Below are 17,306 nucleotides of genomic sequence, written 5' to 3'. Positions count from 1 at the left end.
GGAATCATGATAATGTGATGCCGCTCTAAAGCTTATTACTGGACTTCACCACAATAACTTATAAATAACTGGAAAAGACAAGGCTGTGTGCTTGGAATAAACACCATTATCACAGTATGTAAATTTGAATTTTAATCACCTTGTAAGTTGGGACAAAAACAAACACTGAAAACCAAAACATTTCATGTGTACATGTTGTTTACACAATTTGTCAATTTAAACTTATGAAGTATTATTTTTCATTTGTAACACAGTTACTAATTTGTATGATTTTTATATAAAAAAAAAAAATCTAATTTCTTCTTTGGCTGGATCTATAGTTTCCTTTCATTTATGAATAAACACATTTATTCTAAGGAAGTGAAGTTTGATTATTTCCAAAGTGGTATTGCTATGCCTGACCTTTTCTAAAAACCGATATGCGTGAAAGAACAGTGAGTTCAAGAATGCTCAGGTTCTCTTTAATGAATGATATAAAAACAGTTTTTGTGTGTACTTACTGTACATATAACACAAATTCCTCATTTAGAAACCACAAACATTTTCCAAAATGTGTACACGTTCTAGATTTCTAGTTTCATTCTGTAGATGCTGTATTGTCAACAGTGAACAAATTTAACACTCTATTAGTGCTCATGCTTACAGAGTTAGCTACACTATATTAGTCAACAGTTTTGTGTGGTTTTGTAATAAAAATGTATGTAAAAGCTGCCATTGTTACTTAAAGTGAGTATGTAACAAGTTCTAGAAAATGTATGTGCATCGTTGCTGACACACCGGACACTTGTCACTGGCAGCAGTGCAGAGCAGCTAGCCGTCTGCACAGTTTCTACAGATATCCAGACCCATACACATGATATATGTACATGTATGGATAAAACAGTTGGGCTTCTGTGAAGAGAATGCCCGCTTCTAGCTTCTGCTCACACATTCAGATAGAAACTGGGCAGATAATGATGCGATCCTCCAGCATCACGCTAAGCACCAGGAAGACAAAGTAGAGCAGGAACATTGTGAAACCCAGCAGCTTATTCATCTTCCACTTACAGGAGGCAATGGAGATGATGACAAAGAGGAGCATGATAAAGAGCAGCACGATGGCACAGAAGAGCCCGTTGCTGCTAACGGCAACTGGAGCAAAACCATGGAAGGATGAGTACAGGAGCCATGGCACCGGAAGACTTAGAAATAAAGTGACAGAGTGAGAAACAAAGAAATGTATCAACTGAGTGTTCATCAGCAATTATTTTTCAATTGTAACACATCAGACTATTGGAACTCACCCCACTGTGATGTCAAAGATGTTACTGCCCACTGAGCTGGACACAGCCATGTCCCCCAGGCCTTTACGTGCCACTATCACACTAGTAATAAGGTCAGGGATGGACGTCCCTGCAGCCAGGATAGTCAGGCCCATAATCTCCTCTGAGATGCCAATGGTCTCACCCACCTACAATGGCAAGTTCTTAAGTGAATAAAAGCTATGGAAAATTACTTCTATGTTTTTGTCAACATGACTGATTCAGGACAAAATCTTTGATAAAATTATTCAAATTTGAATTTAAAAAACAATCGCAATGCTTTTTCCTTGTATACACAATCTGAAAACAAGGCAACACATGTCTAATTCCATGTTTAAATCTTACTACAGTAACTGACCTGATGGGCCCACCACACCATGAGGTAGGAGAAGATAGCAATCCACAGAATAGAGCCCAGGAAGGTGACCGCAAAGAATTTTCTGGATTTCTGTTATACAAAATAAGTGATGTAATCGCAAAACACAGTCTTTAGGCATTTAAGACACCACAGCTGACCTCAAAGATGCATCTGGTTCTTACCATGTTGCGTACATCTGGAACTGTGAGCCACAAAGGGAAGATTATGGGTAGCAGGAAGAGGTAGGTTGCTTGTTTATGTGGTGTGTCAGGCCAGTCTAAAGACAGAGGTTCATCTTCTGTCTCCTCTTCATTTTTCTTTCCCTCATCTTCATCTTCCTCCTCCTCATCATTTTCTTCTTCACTGGACTCATCGCTGTCTTCATTGCTGTCATCTTCATCACTGTCAGAGCCTCCTGACCCATTGTCTCCTGCTGGCAAATCCTCCTGAAGTGTTGGGCAAAAAAATCATTATGGGCAACAGTAGAAGCAGAGAAGAAATAAAACCAATAAAAGACAAAAGAAGGAGCAAAAAGCATTAAGAGGCCTTTTGCCTGAAGTTGTAGCTCCGTACATTGACTCTTACATAGACTGACTTCTGAGCTTTATAATAAATACCAGGACATGGTCGGCGAGTACCTTCTTGTCTTCTGATTGGTCCTTCTTCTCTGTTGCTGGTGCAGCCTCTGGCTCTTTGGTCGGTTCAGTTTTTCCTCCACCATCTGCGAAAGGAATTCCAAAAATCTTGTCCTGCATTTCCCTGATGCCTTTTGTTTGTTAAGCAAAAAATATTTTACTGGTCACTCACCTCCATTAGTTAGCAAAACTGCATGAGATAATGCTAATGACAAATTTTGTGGTAGGGATAAAATTATCATATATTATTATACTGGCAGACATGCACCACAAACATATAATCTTATTGTTGTCAGAGAACCTGTGTGACTCACTCAGTTCACATGCTAAAGCATTTGGCAGTATGCTTTTTTGCGGTCCAGGTGTTAAGCAGATTTTAGACTGTTCATGAGCAGAATCTAAAAAACTGACTGAAAGGCAGCTGATCAGCAGCTGATACTTCCTTCCATATTACCTTCAATTTTGTCTTGAGTTTTGCTCTCTGCCATCCGTCTAGTCACATTATTCAGTGTCTCTGCCTTATCCTTAAATTTCTCTGAGAACATCAAACAACCGCAGGAATTCTGTAATAAATTACTAACTTATGTGATCATAATTACAATAATCTCAGTTTCAAGGTTATATAGAGGAGAATGGAAGGATGGAGATAATCCCTGTGCCTTACACAAGTGAGGCAAAGAGCAAAATACTGGCAGTATAAAAATATATATATAAATATATTTTTTGCTGTTCCTTTTGACCAGATGTCTTAGATTTTATACACTCACCTCAAGCAAGCATAATTTATAGCAGAGGTTGATATAAATAACCATGCACACAGTATCAAACTGTCAAACCGTCACCTTGAAAGCGTTTCTAACTTTCATATGTTTTCCATTTTAACTGGGCTCATCATTGCATACACATATTTGAATACCAAAATCATCTTTGAGTGTTTTAATTCGTAAGCACATCGTTATCTAGGTAAGTTAGGTAAGATATTTGTAATGCTGCTTTGAAGTGGGTTGATACAGGCCGATAGCTGTGATCCAGATTGTATAGGATCATTTAAAAGCTGATTATTTGTTTGTGGAGTAGTGGACTGTTTGCTGCCTGGAAGCCTTTTTAGAAGGGCAAACCAGGAGCCAGGGCCACAGATACACAAACTGGGACATACAAACCGTGGTCTTGCCTCGGGAAAACAGGCAAATACGAACATTTCTGTGAGATCATGCTAGGGTGAACAGTAAAAACTATAGCACGATGCATTTTAATGCGACAGTAACCTTACCAACATATCAGATATCAAAAACCTATTCGGGAAAACAAAACCTTGCAGGACCAGTCTGTTTCCACACTGTTTACCCATCCAATAAAACAAAATAGTTAGACCACAGCGATGTGTGTCTTAAAAATCGTGTTTATATTTCAATGTTAGCCTACAATGCATCCCTCCATAGACTGACGTAAGTATTTATCTGCTTAGTATCAATCTGGCCTCAGAGCTGTCGTTATTTGAGACACTTTGCTAATCCATTTTACTATGAGAAGGATGTAGTTCCTAGACAATCATTACAAAAGCACTTTAAGAGGCAGACAATGATCAATCATTAGTGCAATCTGTGTACTAATACGGTACTCACCCTCTCTTAGAGGATCTAATGTGTGGATCATAAGTTGGAAGATGGTGTTTCTCAGGGTGCTGTTGTGCAAAGAAGCTGAGCTTCCCCCTCGCTGAAGGGATGGCTTCAACTGGGAAAAATGGCTATGGTCAAAATAGCTACTCACAATAACAGCGGTGACACATCAATGTTAAACAATCATACACTGGTGGAGGTCAGTATTTTTTCTTGAGAAGTGTGTTGCCATGTGCCAGCGCATAAAGGGAGTCTTGTTTATGTAATGTTATGATGAACGGGACCGTAGAAAGGTTAATAAGATGTAGAATAACATGTAGATGAACAATGTAAGTATCTAAGAGGATGTTGCATTCTATGTCTTTCTTTTTGCAGTAAATTGGTTGGTTATTTATTTTTTATTTTTTACTTTTAACCAACTGGAGCTTGATGGTCATTATATTCAGCGTCCCCATTTGCCTGCATGCAACAATGGTTTTCATTACTGGAAATTGTTCATTGGTAGAGATAGGAAAAAATGAATTTAATTTTGGTAGAGCTTAAATGTCAGTATATACTGTACACTATAATATTTGACATTGCTTTTTCACAATTGCACACTCTACTGGTCTTGTTAGGGTAACATGTCTGTAAGAGATGGAGCTGTGTGTTGTCTACAGGATTATAATTTTGTGAAAATATCGCTCACCCTGTTAAAACAAACACTTGGTTTTAATATGTATAATGTGATACAGCATTTTAACCAATTAAATAATAAAAAAGTGTTTCTTATGAACACAGCCTAATCAAACTTACCAGGGTTAACCATAGTGTATTTTGATGTTACAGTTTTTCCAGAGCTGTAGCATTTATCTTCAGTAACTGTATTGTTCTTTAAAGCTCCCTAGCTTTGTTCTCAATTAGATAAAATTGCCACAAAAAAGTATGCTAATATGGTAGCAAAGACAACTTTAGGCCAATGTCTGCAAATTGTATGTAACTCTTTAGAGTTTCTTCCACATTTGAGAAAAAAAAAACTGTGATTTAAATTCCTAATGACAGACTCATTATTTTGTAAATTGAGGATATAAAAAAATCTGATTTTAGACCAGTCATGTTCTGTCATAGAAGTGCTTACCTTTTCAGTGTTTTCCACAGCTATAATTCTGACAATGTTCTTGTCTTTGAGCAGTAGAGTCTTGAAGGTCCGCTCTATTTGCATGTTGAACTTCATGAAAATTACATAGAGAGTGTAACAGGCCACCAGCATCATGCTTTCCCACCACAATATGACATTATCCAAGAAGAAGATGATGAGTAAGATTAGGCCAAGTATGTAGAATGATACATCTCTGAAAAGTGGCCACCAGGTTAGATGTAGTACCTCCCGTGAAAACAAAGCACACATTCCAATCACAAACAAAATGTTGAAAACTGCTGAACCAACAATAGTGCCAATACCCACATTGCTGTGGGAGATGAAGACTCCTATCAAGGAGGTGAAAAGCTCAGGAGCAGAACCTCCGGCAGCCATAAATGTGGCTCCTGCTACATCTTCAGAGATGGCTAACTTGTCTGTTATTACCCCCAGTGCAGGAACAAAGAACTCATCACACACAATGGCAAGTGAAATGAACATGTACATCATCCCAAACACGTGGAGGATCACCCAGCCTTGTCTACGGTCTTCAATAGAAAAAAGATCTTCAGGGTATTCACCCTTTATATGTGGAGCTTCACCAGGAGACGCTGGATGAATTGTCACAGAAGGTGCTGGTGTGGGCGTAGGTGTCTCCAGTGGAGGCTCAGGGGCCACGTAGATGCAACGCACAATAGTCCGCTTTGAAGTTGGTGATGGTGGAGATTCAGTGGGGGTGGATGCTTTTAAATCTGAAGTTGTATCCGAATACTGTACACCATGCATCCCTGGTGTTGTTTGATCTGTGGGCTCTAATTCATGTGTTGCAGTGAGAGGTTCCTCCAGCCACTGAGTCTCTACTGTAGCCTCCTCAACACCCTCTGTTGAACCTTCTCCAAAGTCCTCGGCAATCTGAGACATTGGCAAAGGCTCGTAAAGTCTGGCACTGATGGTCAGCTGATAAAGGGTACAGAGAAAAACCCCAGAGAGGAGAAATAGGACCCGGCTCAGTTGCAGTCGCTTCCTTCTTGTACAATACATTTCCCTCTAAAGCAGTGATGCTGCTGACTATGGAGAATTAAGCTTCATAAATGGACTTTAGCAGAGGACAAGTCCAGCTCTCTCCCCAGCAGACCATGGTGTGACAGGATCTAAAACTTCAGCTGCGTTATTCATGTCATCCTCAACTCTTTTTCCCTACTGTTAATGAAAAAAGCATCAGGTGCAAAAGAACAGTTAGACAGCAGGTGGCACAACAGTAGTGTACATTTGAAAGCATGAGATCTATTCAGACAATACACCTGATCATTTAATAACTGTCTGTCAAAGCATTAGTGATAAGCTCATTTAGAAGTTGTTATGACTAATTTCTTTAAAGTTGGTTGTTTCTCCAAAACAGAATGAATAAAATAAGTGACAGACAAAAAAAACAAAAGACAAATAAATAAATGCACATAGAGATAAAAACTAAAAAATAAATGTCATGCGGTAAAGGGTTAGGCAAATTTCCACATAAATCACAAAGAGAATGAAGAACACAATGCATTTAAAAGACAAGTGCAGACTTACCACAAAACCAATGTCTGCAAAGTCAGGGGTGCAAAAATCTCCAAATGCAGATTTCCACAGCTGGTTATTGTGGCACGAACAAATGGTTGCCAATGATGGCCACGGGGTTAATATGTAGGACAAGTGTTCACAATGGATCAGCATAATACCTGAAGTCTTCTAAGAGGATTATGTGCATTGTCTCACTCTCACTTTATTATGAGCCTACCCTACCCTAATAATATTGAATTTAATAAAAAATGTATGTGAAATAACTGATCATACAACGAAACATAACAATTTGAAGTGGAACGTTTTTTTGTCGACCTTTTCAGCACAGGAACATGAAATTCCTCATTTTAAAATGTGTATCACATATATCTGCTTTCATACGGATGGATGTAGTGATGTAGAACCATAGACTGTATATGTCTATGTGTACAACACAATTATGTCCGTTCTCCTCTGTTTTTTTATGCAAAACCTAACACCATCTCCTAAAATCTGTTGGCTGATATTCCTATTTTTGGATATCGAGCATGGATTAGACTAGAGTATGGAGCGCGGATTGACAATTCCTAGATCCAAACCAAAACTCTAACTTTAAATTTACAAAGTGCGTAAGCCATTCCAATTTATGTTGAAATTATGAAATGTCGCTTTTGGTTCATGTGTACATGTTTTAGCATTTTAGCACAACAAAACGGACGTTTCACATAGGAACTATTTATTCTGAAGTACTCTGCTGCAACCCGGACGGAAGTAGTGATGAACATTACAACACAAACACGGATGGCGACGAGCGAAACGTTGAATGGCACGTATATATTTAGTTTTTGTCACATTATATATTTAATTTATAGTTTAACGTATGTGTAGTTTAGTTGTCTTCTCACCTGTATTAAATAGTAACCAGAACGTTTATTGTGGCGTTAAGTTACAGACGTATAGCGTAGTAGCCTATAGCTGAAGAACTAACGTTAGCCGACATTAGCTAACGTTAGCAGTCCTCTGCTGTGACATTATTTTTGGTTTTTATTTAGCTTTTAACGTCTTTAATGCTCGCTGTTTGTTTCCATGCCGTGTAGGGGCAGGAAGAAAATCCATGGAACGCTAAGTTAGCAAACTTCTTAATCTTTTATTCTTTCTTTTCCTTCAGTGGGAGCACTTTGGATTATACTTTTCAGTTAATTGTAGAATTGGGAATTTAGCTAGATAAGCAGCAAGCCATGCCTACCGTGGTCTTAATGGACGTGTCTCTGTCCATGACACGGCCAGTGTCGACGGATGGCAGCGAGGAGTTTCAGAGGAAGAACCTGGCTGTCCACGGACTAAATATGTTGTTTGAACACATGGCCTCAAACTACCGCATGGAGTTCACAGCACTGATGGCCTTTTCATCCCTTTGGGAGCTCTTGGTGCCTTTCACCAGAGATTACAATGCATTACAGGTAAAAAAAAAAAAGTGCCTCATATGAGAAGTCACTCAGAAAAAATCCTTGTACGCTTTCCTCTCCTAAATCACTACCTGAGCTTGACTTAAAAAAAAAAAAAAGAGTCTGACTTTAGAGTGGAGTTTAGGATGATCTAATAATGTATGTGTATGTGCAGGAGGCTCTCAGCAACCTGGAAGACTATGACAAGACCTGTGTTGAATCTGCTCTTAATGGAGTTAATAACGTGGTACAGCAGGAGTGGGGCAGTGCCTGTCCCTGTCAGGTAATTTGGCAGGTTCTTTATACAATATCGTCACACCAGTTAAATAATTTCCCTATAATGATATTGGCCATCTGTACCCATTTATTGTTACATAGGGTTATGTTTATGTACCGCCTTCCTTTATCCTGTAGGTGGTGCTTGTTACTGATGGATCTCTTGGGATTGGAAAGGGTTCGCTACGTCACTCCTTACACACACTGAAGCATCGTGGGGATGACAAGAAGTTCCCACTCCCTTTCCCTTTCCCTACCAAACTGTTCATCATGTCTGTAGCCAATGCAGAGGAGGTACTGACTGAGTCAACAACTCATTGCTAGTTATCTGCATCTTGATCTGACCACAGCCAGTGTAAAACTGTGGAGGGCATTTGATCAGATAACATGCAAGCAGCTGGTCATAAACAAGATCCAATTATCCTGGGTCCTATTATCTAAAATGTTGCTGGAAAAATCTGAGGATGAGAGAATTACAGTTTGACAGTTGTTACTACCTTAAGTTTTGAGCCAAGAGACTCAGTATGTAGTGATTCATAGTGATGGGTAGTCATGACATTGACTGTGATATTACAGTGACTCCTAGAGACTTTAGTGGTTGTAGGCCATCTGTTTTACTGTTACTTTACTGTTTTAATGAGTTGTGCATGTATCATTCCTTAAATTAGTATGTTAGTTATCTTCAGAGGACAGGTATGCCTGCACATCCGTATAGTAATTTCAGAGAGTTACTATGTTATTTGTAAGTAAGAATATGTGTCAACATAGGTTTTGCATGTTCATTTATTAAAAGAAGTGATTTAAAGACCAAGCCAATATTTAACTTTTGCAGAAAATCTTTGTTTTTGTTTTTTATTTCACCACCACGTGGAGATGTTTTTTTTTTTAAACTGTAACAAAGAAATATGAGTGCAACCTCAAAGGAGCCGTGAACACATTATGTTTTGTGTAATTTTTGTCGCATAACAACATCCATGTTAAATTTCATTTTTCAGTTAGAACTTGCAATTTGTGTTGCTAGATGCTACCTGTGCAATCCCCTGTCTTGTGTAATTGCAGTTACAGATGACTGATGCCATGGACAACTTGGAGGAACTACTTCGTCTCAGTGGAGGGGATGGACAGATCTTCACTACGGAGGGTCCACTTTGCATGAAGAATGTGCAAGCCATGTTTGGGTAGGATTCTTACTGAAGACATAATCCAGAAAAAAATGTACTTTCTCATGTTTTATATGTTAACTGAGAAGTCTTTTGCCATTGTATGTCTTTAGGAGGCTGATTGATTACGCATACTCTCCCTTCCATGCTGTCCTGCACTGTGGGAACTTATCCTCAGACGTTCAGGTGTTTCCTCGGCCTGAGCCTATTGTGATGGATGAAGAGGTGGAGCCCATGCCCCGATCAGTCAATACAGGTACCCAGCTGGCTTCAGATTTCCGGATTTAGCGTTATAGTTAAACATTTTATTCTTCAACCCATCTTCACTATGTAATTTTTGTTTCAGATTTGGAAATTGTGGGTTTCATTGAAATTGCTGACATTTCCAGTCCTCCTGTTATTTCCAGACACTTGGTACTGCCTATTAATGTAAACAAAGGTTAGTGCTAAATGTTTCTGTTGTTGTTTTAAACTTGAAAAAAAAATCTGCTGTTTAGCAGATTGTTTGAAACTTCCCCTGTACAGCATGTCCCCACACTTAAAAGTTGTTCCCTGTTTCAAGAAAACATTGTTCACTATGCTTTACAGTCATCCCCGTCCTTACAACAAAGACAGCTCAGATTGTGCCTTCAGTGATATACAGTAGATTAAACAGAATCAAACTGCTGACAATGCACCAGATAATTGTCACCTTTTAAGGGGAATACTTTATTTTTTTTACTTTAAAACTGAAATCAATGTGCTGTCTGTCTGACACCTGTCAGATTATGTTATTTTCAACGTATTTTTATGTGTTTATATTTGATTTCAGAGGTGGATGAAGTTGGCACAGGAGCGAACGATGAGCTTGAGGAGGAACCTTCTGCCAGTCAAATGGCAGGCAAAAGTCCAAATTTCTGTGTACTGTTACATGGCAGCCTTAAAGTGGAAGGCATGGTGGCACTGGTCCAGCTGGGGTGAGATGTCAGGGAGCTATTTATATTTAATTAACTTGAATTATCTTGTGTTCCGAATTTAGCAATTTAAATATTACGACACTTGCAAAAACAAGTTAATACATTTTATGAAGAAATTGCCTAAACCTACTTTGCTTTTTACAGGCCAGAGTGGTACGGCATGCTGTATTCCCAAGCAGACAGCAAGAAGAAGTCAAACCTTATGATGTCTCTGTTTGAGCCTGGTCCAGACCCTCTGCCTTGGCTGGGCAAGATCACACATTTGGGACCGATTTCAGGTAAACCTTCTGGTTTGCAGACACATTAAAGAAGCAAAGAGCAGGAAACCCTTGCACTGGTTTTCCCTCAAGACCAAAGGCCTCCCACTATGTGTTCATAATCAAGCAGTTAATTATTTACACAGTTTTCTTTGGCAGGCTTTGATCGCGATACTGATCTCACTCTGTTTCATGCCTTTCCTGGTATTTCAGAGGCTGCTGATAATCCTTATGGAGAGGATGATAGTAAAAGTCCTTTCCCTCTGCAGCCCCCAGTCAAACGAAGCTATGCCCAGAATGTCACTGTGTGGATTAAGGCCAGTGGACTGCAGGTACAGTAAAATCACTTTGTAAGAGCACTGTCGGTTTCAGTTGGATGAGTTTTGTTCACGTCACCATCCAACTTGGAAAAACCAAACGAATATGGACGTCTCAGATCATCCAAAGTCTGTTGTTCAGTGTATAATTAAACCTAAATTTAATAGATGTGATGTATTGTAGATGCACAGTATTTTGACCCTACCAGCTCTACAACCATTCTGATGATCTGAACGCTTTAAAGTTCTCACCATGGGAATCTTTTACGTCTCTACCATTCATCCCATATGACGTGAACACAGCATGAAACTTGATGTAAAACTAGAGCCTTATCCATATGTTTAGTTTAGATAAGTTCTTGAATGGGTATTTTTTAGGGTAATTTCTGATCATTTACTCTAAGGTTTTAATGCTGTCATTCTACAGACTGATGTGCAGAAGATCCTGAGGAATGCAAGGAAATTGCCTGATAAAACTCAAACCTTCTACAAGGTAAATCTCGCTGAAAGTTGCTTTGAACTGTGACCTTGGATTATATTTTTCATAAGTTGAATTGCTGTTTTGTATTTGAACGTCAGGAGCTGAACCGTCTTCGGAAGGCTGCGTTGGCTTTCGGTTTCTGGGAGCTCCTGAAGGGAATGGCCGATCTGCTGGAGAGAGAGTGCACCCTGCTGCCAGACTCGGCCCATCCGGATGCTGCTTTCCAGCTCTCGCATGCTGCACAGCAACTCAAACTGGCCAGCACTGGTGACTCCCAGTATGCTGCTTTTGATCACAACATTGCTCCCATGCACACTGACTTCTCCAGCTGAGCCACGTCTGAATTAGTAAAACTGGACTAAAATGTAGCAGCCTGTGCGGACCAACATTGACGCAGCACCTGTGTGCTTAATGTTGACAGAAAAAAGGGGTTGGCTTCAAGAACCTAAATCGGTCAGATTGATAACTTAACTCCTTTTACACTGCCTGAACATGGCAAAATGTAAATATTGAGGTGAAGCGTTGTAAAGCGTGTACTTATATATTTTTTTACATGTTCCTTTGTAGGACTTTTTCGCAAATTGAGCAGATTCAATTTTTTATTCAGTGTCCAACCAATAAACATTTACAGGAAACCTTTTCATGTGACTATCAACATAATGAAATAGCTTAGCTTAGAATACAAACACCCTCTTAGCAGCTTATTATAGAGCGGAAATGACACAAAATACCATCCATATTTTAGCAGTCACCAGTGTAAGTTACCTGAGGTTTGTGGAAGTTCAGAAATCTGGCATAAATACATTATTTTGAGTATAGCTTTCTTCATTCCTACAGAAAATCACATCTTAAATGACAATAGTGGCATAAGATCTTAAACAAGATTAAAAGGAAAAAGAAACCACACCTTAAATGGCTTATTATAGCTCTCTTCCCCCCTACAAAATACTCAGTTTACATGTTAAGAGAAATCAATCACCAGTAAGTGAGACATCAATGTAATGATCAAATATTGCATTATCTGTAGGATGTCTATTTTTACCATGGATGTAATTATTTCAGTGAGAGCAAACGGGCTGTGGAAAAGAAACTTAATAAAAACTAGAATTAACAGGAGCATGGTCCAAGATCAGTTAAAACACTTCATCCAGAAATAAGCAGGCAGCAAAGGTGTCTGGAGTATTTTTGCTCAATTTGCCTTCCTCTTCTTGGTACGGAAACGCCTCTTCCTTTGCTTGTAAAGATGGCGAAAGTTGATAAAAAGTCCTAAAGAGGCGGTGGGAAACCAAAAAATTGAGATCGGAATCAAAAATGATAGAACATATTTGCTCAAATATACAGTATACTGTAGTTAATGTTTTATCTGGAGACTTACCCAGAAACATGAGTATAAGATAGATGTGAAGGACGTATGAGAAGCTGATGGAGGTACCGACAGCTTCTGGCAGAGGAATGCTGAAGAGTTTGGTCTTGTCAAAGATGGGAATGGATTGTATCACAGCAACAGCTACAAGGGATTGGGAGATTCTTTTAGAATTTCAATGTTAAGAAGATTTTTTTATTCTGAGATGTAAACAAGCTCACCTTCAGCTATAACACCTAATGGATACAGTGGTATCCAGATTGTGTACCGCAGCCAAGTGAGCGTTTTCCACTCTGTATTTAAACAGCCCAGCATGTAAAATGGATACCTGAAATTGGAGCATCAAGTTAGTTTTAGGGAGGAAATGAGATGTGTTGCTAATAAACTGACAAATCAACAACAGTCCATCTTCGTAACAATGTAACCTAAATGACCTGCTGATTCTTGTAACCGACTGGAACCCCAAACCTTTGCCAGTCAGGTTCAGTCTGTGAAGCTGCTGCTGCTGCTGCTGCTCGGAGTACAGTTGCGTTTTTGCCTCAGTGTGCCCTTTTATTGAGTGTGCTTTTTGTGTCAATGGTTAATGCCACATACACTAAGCATTACTGCAACAGTTTTATCATTTGATCTGGGCGTGCAACGAACAAATTTTCAATATGGAAATAATGGATATATTTTATCCATAAAACATCCACAAACTGTAAAAAAGCCCTGGAGCAGGCGCACATTTATAGAGGTTTACTCCGACCTGTGGCCTTTTACTGCATGTCATTTACCCCCCCCCCCCCCCCCCCCCCCCCCCCCCCCCCCCCCCCCCCCCCCCCCCCCCCCCCATAAATGCCTTAGAGAACAAGGTGACAACATTAAACATCTTGTTTTGTCTGACCAACAGTCCAGACCCCAACATATGTAATTTACTATAATTTAAAGCTATAGTGGCAACTATTTTATATTTATGAACATCCGTTACTTTGAAGCCATTGCCAAATGAGTTTATACAAATCTAAATAAGCTTATCAGCTCCACAAACATGTGTATTTCTCAGTATGGCTACATTTACAAAATGTTGTAGTCCAGCGACATTCGTGCACAGCAGCTCAAGTGATGCGTTTGACGTTAATGCTGAGTAAGGGCAAGAGCCCCATTCAACTTTGGAGACAAAGACGATATAAATTACTACCTAATTCCTTATTCTGAAGAGTCCATGATCTTTGAATCATCCGTGTCATCCTTGATTTGACGGGTTAACTACCAACTGTGTGGAGGAGGAGTGGGGGTGTCGCACAATCGCTAAAAGGCTTGCATTGTGTGGTTGGGCCGACAGTGTGGTTGTCATTACTTAGAATTCCTCATGGGGGCGACATACACTTGGCAGTATAGCTTTAAGTCCAAGAAAAGCACTCATATGTGCAAACCTGGAACCATCAAATGTTTGGCATTTATTTTTGTGTATTTACAATATTATTTACATTTATATATGTCAGTAAATTTTTATGGTCATTTGGATAACCTCAGGTGTAATATATTGGTTTTTCACAGAAGATTTAGCCGAGAATTTGAGTGAAAAAAATCATCAGACTTTACTAAGCCCAATTACATGACTGTTTGCCACGAACAATGGTAAGGCAGATGCATGCTTACCTAAAAATCTCAATGGTGCTCCACAGATAGAATACGAAGAACACAACTGGCTGGTTATGCATTTCTTCCAAACTACCAAAAATTATGAAGAGGATAAAATTCCTTCCCACCACCTAGTAAAGGAACAAAACCCACAAACATTTGTACTTACACTTGAACTGTAATAGTCTGTTACAATAAGCCCTGCGCATCAAACAAATGAGGATCACATACCTGTATAAAAGTTGGAATAACACCTGTCTGGACTACACCGAAAGCAGCATTGAGGACCTCTACTGCCGCCAGGATCTGGCAGAAGAACATCACATCAGATATGGTGTGAAATGTGTCGTAGAGAAAATCTGAAATGAGAGTGTTATAAATGATACGTCTTGCCATATTTTTGATAAGAAATTGATGAAAAAGGGATAACGAATGGAAAATGTAAAGCCACAGCAGTCTTATATTTGCTCACCTTGGCCAAAGATGAAGAGCCGCACGGTCATGTTGACAAAGATCCATGAAAACCCAAGAAACTGCACCAGGTTATATACAAACAAAAATCCTGTTTTCAGGCTGACAAAACCTGAAACATTTAAGGAAAAGAAAAACAATGAGGCATCTCACAAAAACTTGCTTAAATTAAAAAGTCCAGTGTGTGACGTGTTTAATTGTTCATTATCAAAATCTGTGTTGCCCGTTTACAAACTTTTCCTTTTTCATGAATATTTACCACCACCATCAATTCCAAGTATTCCTATTGGCTTGAAATGTTCCTTTCCTATTTGCATGAACTGGGGTAGATGCAAGGTGGTAAGCCCATCCTCTCTAAGCGTAGCTGCCATGGCTCCATTTTAATGCTACAAAGCCATCACCCGCCGTTAGCATCCCATTGACTGCCTCTGCTGATTGGGAGTGATTAAGGTTTTACTTGGCACAGCTCCAAGAAGACTTACAACTTTCAGACACGTAGCCAACTTCACATCTACGTCGTCAAGCTCAGTTGAGGCTGCGCATTAACGCCTAGCCATAACCATAAAAGTGGTCTCACTGGTCTCCATCCAGAACAACGGGATCTGTTGGTCCAGTTCTTTAACTGTCTATGGGCTTACCCCCTTGGTCCAGAGCATCAGGATCAGTTGGTCCATTTAATTAACAGTCTATGGGTAGATGCACCATAATCGTGCACCATTTTGAAATACGTTATCTGGTAAGGAACATAACGGTCTTACAGCTACGCCTTTTGCGTTTTTGTTGTCACAAGATAAACTCACAGGTTCTGCTAATGGGTATGGTCGCTTCCAGGCCCTGGCAAGTTTAAAGAAGGTTAACATGAAGGACCATACGTGTTCAAAATCCAAATGTTAGGAACAGGAGTCTTTTTCTTCGCCCAGAAAGAGGGTATTAAAAAGAGCAAAAGGCTACTGTAGCTGTAATACGTACTGTACTTTGAACTGTGTGGTGCGAGACGGTTGATTGCGATATATGATCTCAACTCTAGATGGGAGAAATTCCTACACATTGGACCTTTAGTAAATAGCGCCAAACGACTATGCCCCCCAAAAAAACTATGGAAGCACTGAGAACAAAATTTGAAAATTGTTAGTCAGACAAGAGATTTTTACTCACTTTCCTCTTTATGCCTTGATGCCTTCAGCATGTTCCTTCTCTCCTCCTTTTTAAAATAAAATACATAAGATACAAGTGTTTAATATTTTCCTTTGATATCAATATTACAATCTTAGTCAGTTGAACATTTTGCAATTTAGAGTATGTTATTTAATACACCTGCACAATAAACAGGGTAGCATGGTGAAAATGTCCATTTGATGTTAAAACTTGACACCTTTTCCCGGATCTCCATCTCAGCATCTGACTCGTCCAGCCAACGGTCAAAGTCCGGTGCCAGGAAGACTGGTTTGCGCTCCTGTAACGTAAGTCTTTCCCACCAGCCTTGATGCTCTTTCCGCACTGTAATGTTCACCTGACGCTGAGTGGACTTGTGGCTCACCTGGACACACAGGCTCATTTACTGACTTGGCAAATCTAGAAGGCATAAGTAAGGAAATGGCAGTAGATCTAAGTTTGATTTAATGGAGACTTAGGGCATACCTCTGACTTTACTGGTAAAAGAAACTCCAAGCTGAACTCATATTCATTTTGTCCTTTTGCACCATGGCCCTGGGCTGCACACAAAATATCACAAAAAATGTCACAAATAATTATTATTAATTATTAACATTTTCATTGACAAATAAAATGTATGTCACCTCTAAACTGAAGCACGTTGTCGTTCACATTGACACCAATACTCTGCAAAAAGAGAGGCAGATGATGAGTTTATAATTCCTCCAACAGAGTAAAAATACAAGCAATATCTTATTTACAACATGTGCCCAATAACGCTAAACTAAGTTTTAATCAGATTTAAAAACATTTTTTTAATAATCAAACTAAGGTTACATGTGACAGACATTTAGTTAATGTACAGGAACCTGAACTCTGCATTTAGTTAAGTCAATATTTACCTCTTAGAGGTATAATAGTAATAGTGAACGAGCCATAGAGTAATTTTCTTATAAAAAATGAGTGCAGGCAGTTTGTGTTAACAGGCCCTGTCCGATAGATTACTCTCTCTTAGCTCACCTGGGCGTCTGTCAGTTCCACTCGCAGGTATATGTCTTCATGGCGTTGAGCCCAGTAAACAAGAGGTGTGAGTGGCATTGTTTCGTTTTTTTTTGTAGAGCTTGATTTCAAAATTATCAGACTAGACGAACAATGTATGTCGCTTCCTTGCTTCATGCCAGCCGTGACGGGAAGCGAATACCCAGAATATTCTGCGTACGTGCGCGCTCGTAGAATTGT

The 17,306-nt window shown here is 39.4% G+C and overlaps 3 protein-coding genes across 4 annotated transcripts; 1 reads left to right on the top strand and 2 right to left on the bottom strand.

Annotated features, from left to right (window-relative positions):
* Positions 1–408: 408 nt before the first annotated feature.
* slc24a1 (solute carrier family 24 member 1) lies at positions 409–6,835 on the bottom strand. The gene is made up of 8 exons (XM_034878031.1): positions 6,597–6,835; positions 5,028–6,224; positions 3,917–4,025; positions 2,298–2,380; positions 1,842–2,105; positions 1,660–1,749; positions 1,284–1,450; positions 409–1,181 (listed from the first exon to the last, which is right to left on the bottom strand). Exons 2-8 carry the CDS (start codon positions 6,066–6,068, stop codon positions 932–934), a joined length of 2,004 nt encoding a protein of 667 aa, XP_034733922.1. The 5' UTR covers positions 6,069–6,224; positions 6,597–6,835; the 3' UTR covers positions 409–931.
* A 299-nt stretch (positions 6,836–7,134) lies between these two features.
* ints14 (integrator complex subunit 14) lies at positions 7,135–12,533 on the top strand. Its single transcript, XM_034878032.1, has 12 exons — positions 7,135–7,392; positions 7,735–8,026; positions 8,187–8,294; positions 8,426–8,581; positions 9,347–9,465; positions 9,561–9,703; positions 9,794–9,886; positions 10,259–10,403; positions 10,548–10,681; positions 10,874–10,992; positions 11,405–11,470; positions 11,557–12,533. The coding sequence occupies exons 2-12, from the start codon at positions 7,805–7,807 to the stop codon at positions 11,788–11,790; spliced, it is 1,539 nt and encodes a 512-aa protein (XP_034733923.1). The 5' UTR covers positions 7,135–7,392; positions 7,735–7,804; the 3' UTR covers positions 11,791–12,533.
* On the bottom strand, positions 12,043–17,306 carry hacd3 (3-hydroxyacyl-CoA dehydratase 3). 2 transcript variants are annotated; one of them, XM_034878034.1, is made up of 11 exons: positions 17,088–17,305; positions 16,712–16,754; positions 16,554–16,627; positions 16,288–16,452; positions 16,071–16,116; positions 14,917–15,027; positions 14,676–14,803; positions 14,463–14,575; positions 13,043–13,149; positions 12,834–12,965; positions 12,576–12,724 (listed from the first exon to the last, which is right to left on the bottom strand). In XM_034878034.1, exons 1-11 carry the CDS (start codon positions 17,241–17,243, stop codon positions 12,648–12,650), a joined length of 1,152 nt encoding a protein of 383 aa, XP_034733925.1. In that variant the 5' UTR covers positions 17,244–17,305; the 3' UTR covers positions 12,576–12,647. The 2 variants fall into 2 exon arrangements, with proteins under 2 accessions (XP_034733924.1, XP_034733925.1); XM_034878033.1 differs by having other exon boundaries at positions 12,043–12,965; positions 17,088–17,306.

Source organism: Etheostoma cragini, chromosome 8 (assembly GCF_013103735.1).
Source record: "Etheostoma cragini isolate CJK2018 chromosome 8, CSU_Ecrag_1.0, whole genome shotgun sequence".
NCBI classification, from domain to species: domain Eukaryota; kingdom Metazoa; phylum Chordata; class Actinopteri; order Perciformes; family Percidae; genus Etheostoma; species Etheostoma cragini.
The sequence above is the reverse complement of the archived record's forward strand: the minus strand, read 5'-3'. Positions and strand labels throughout refer to the sequence as shown.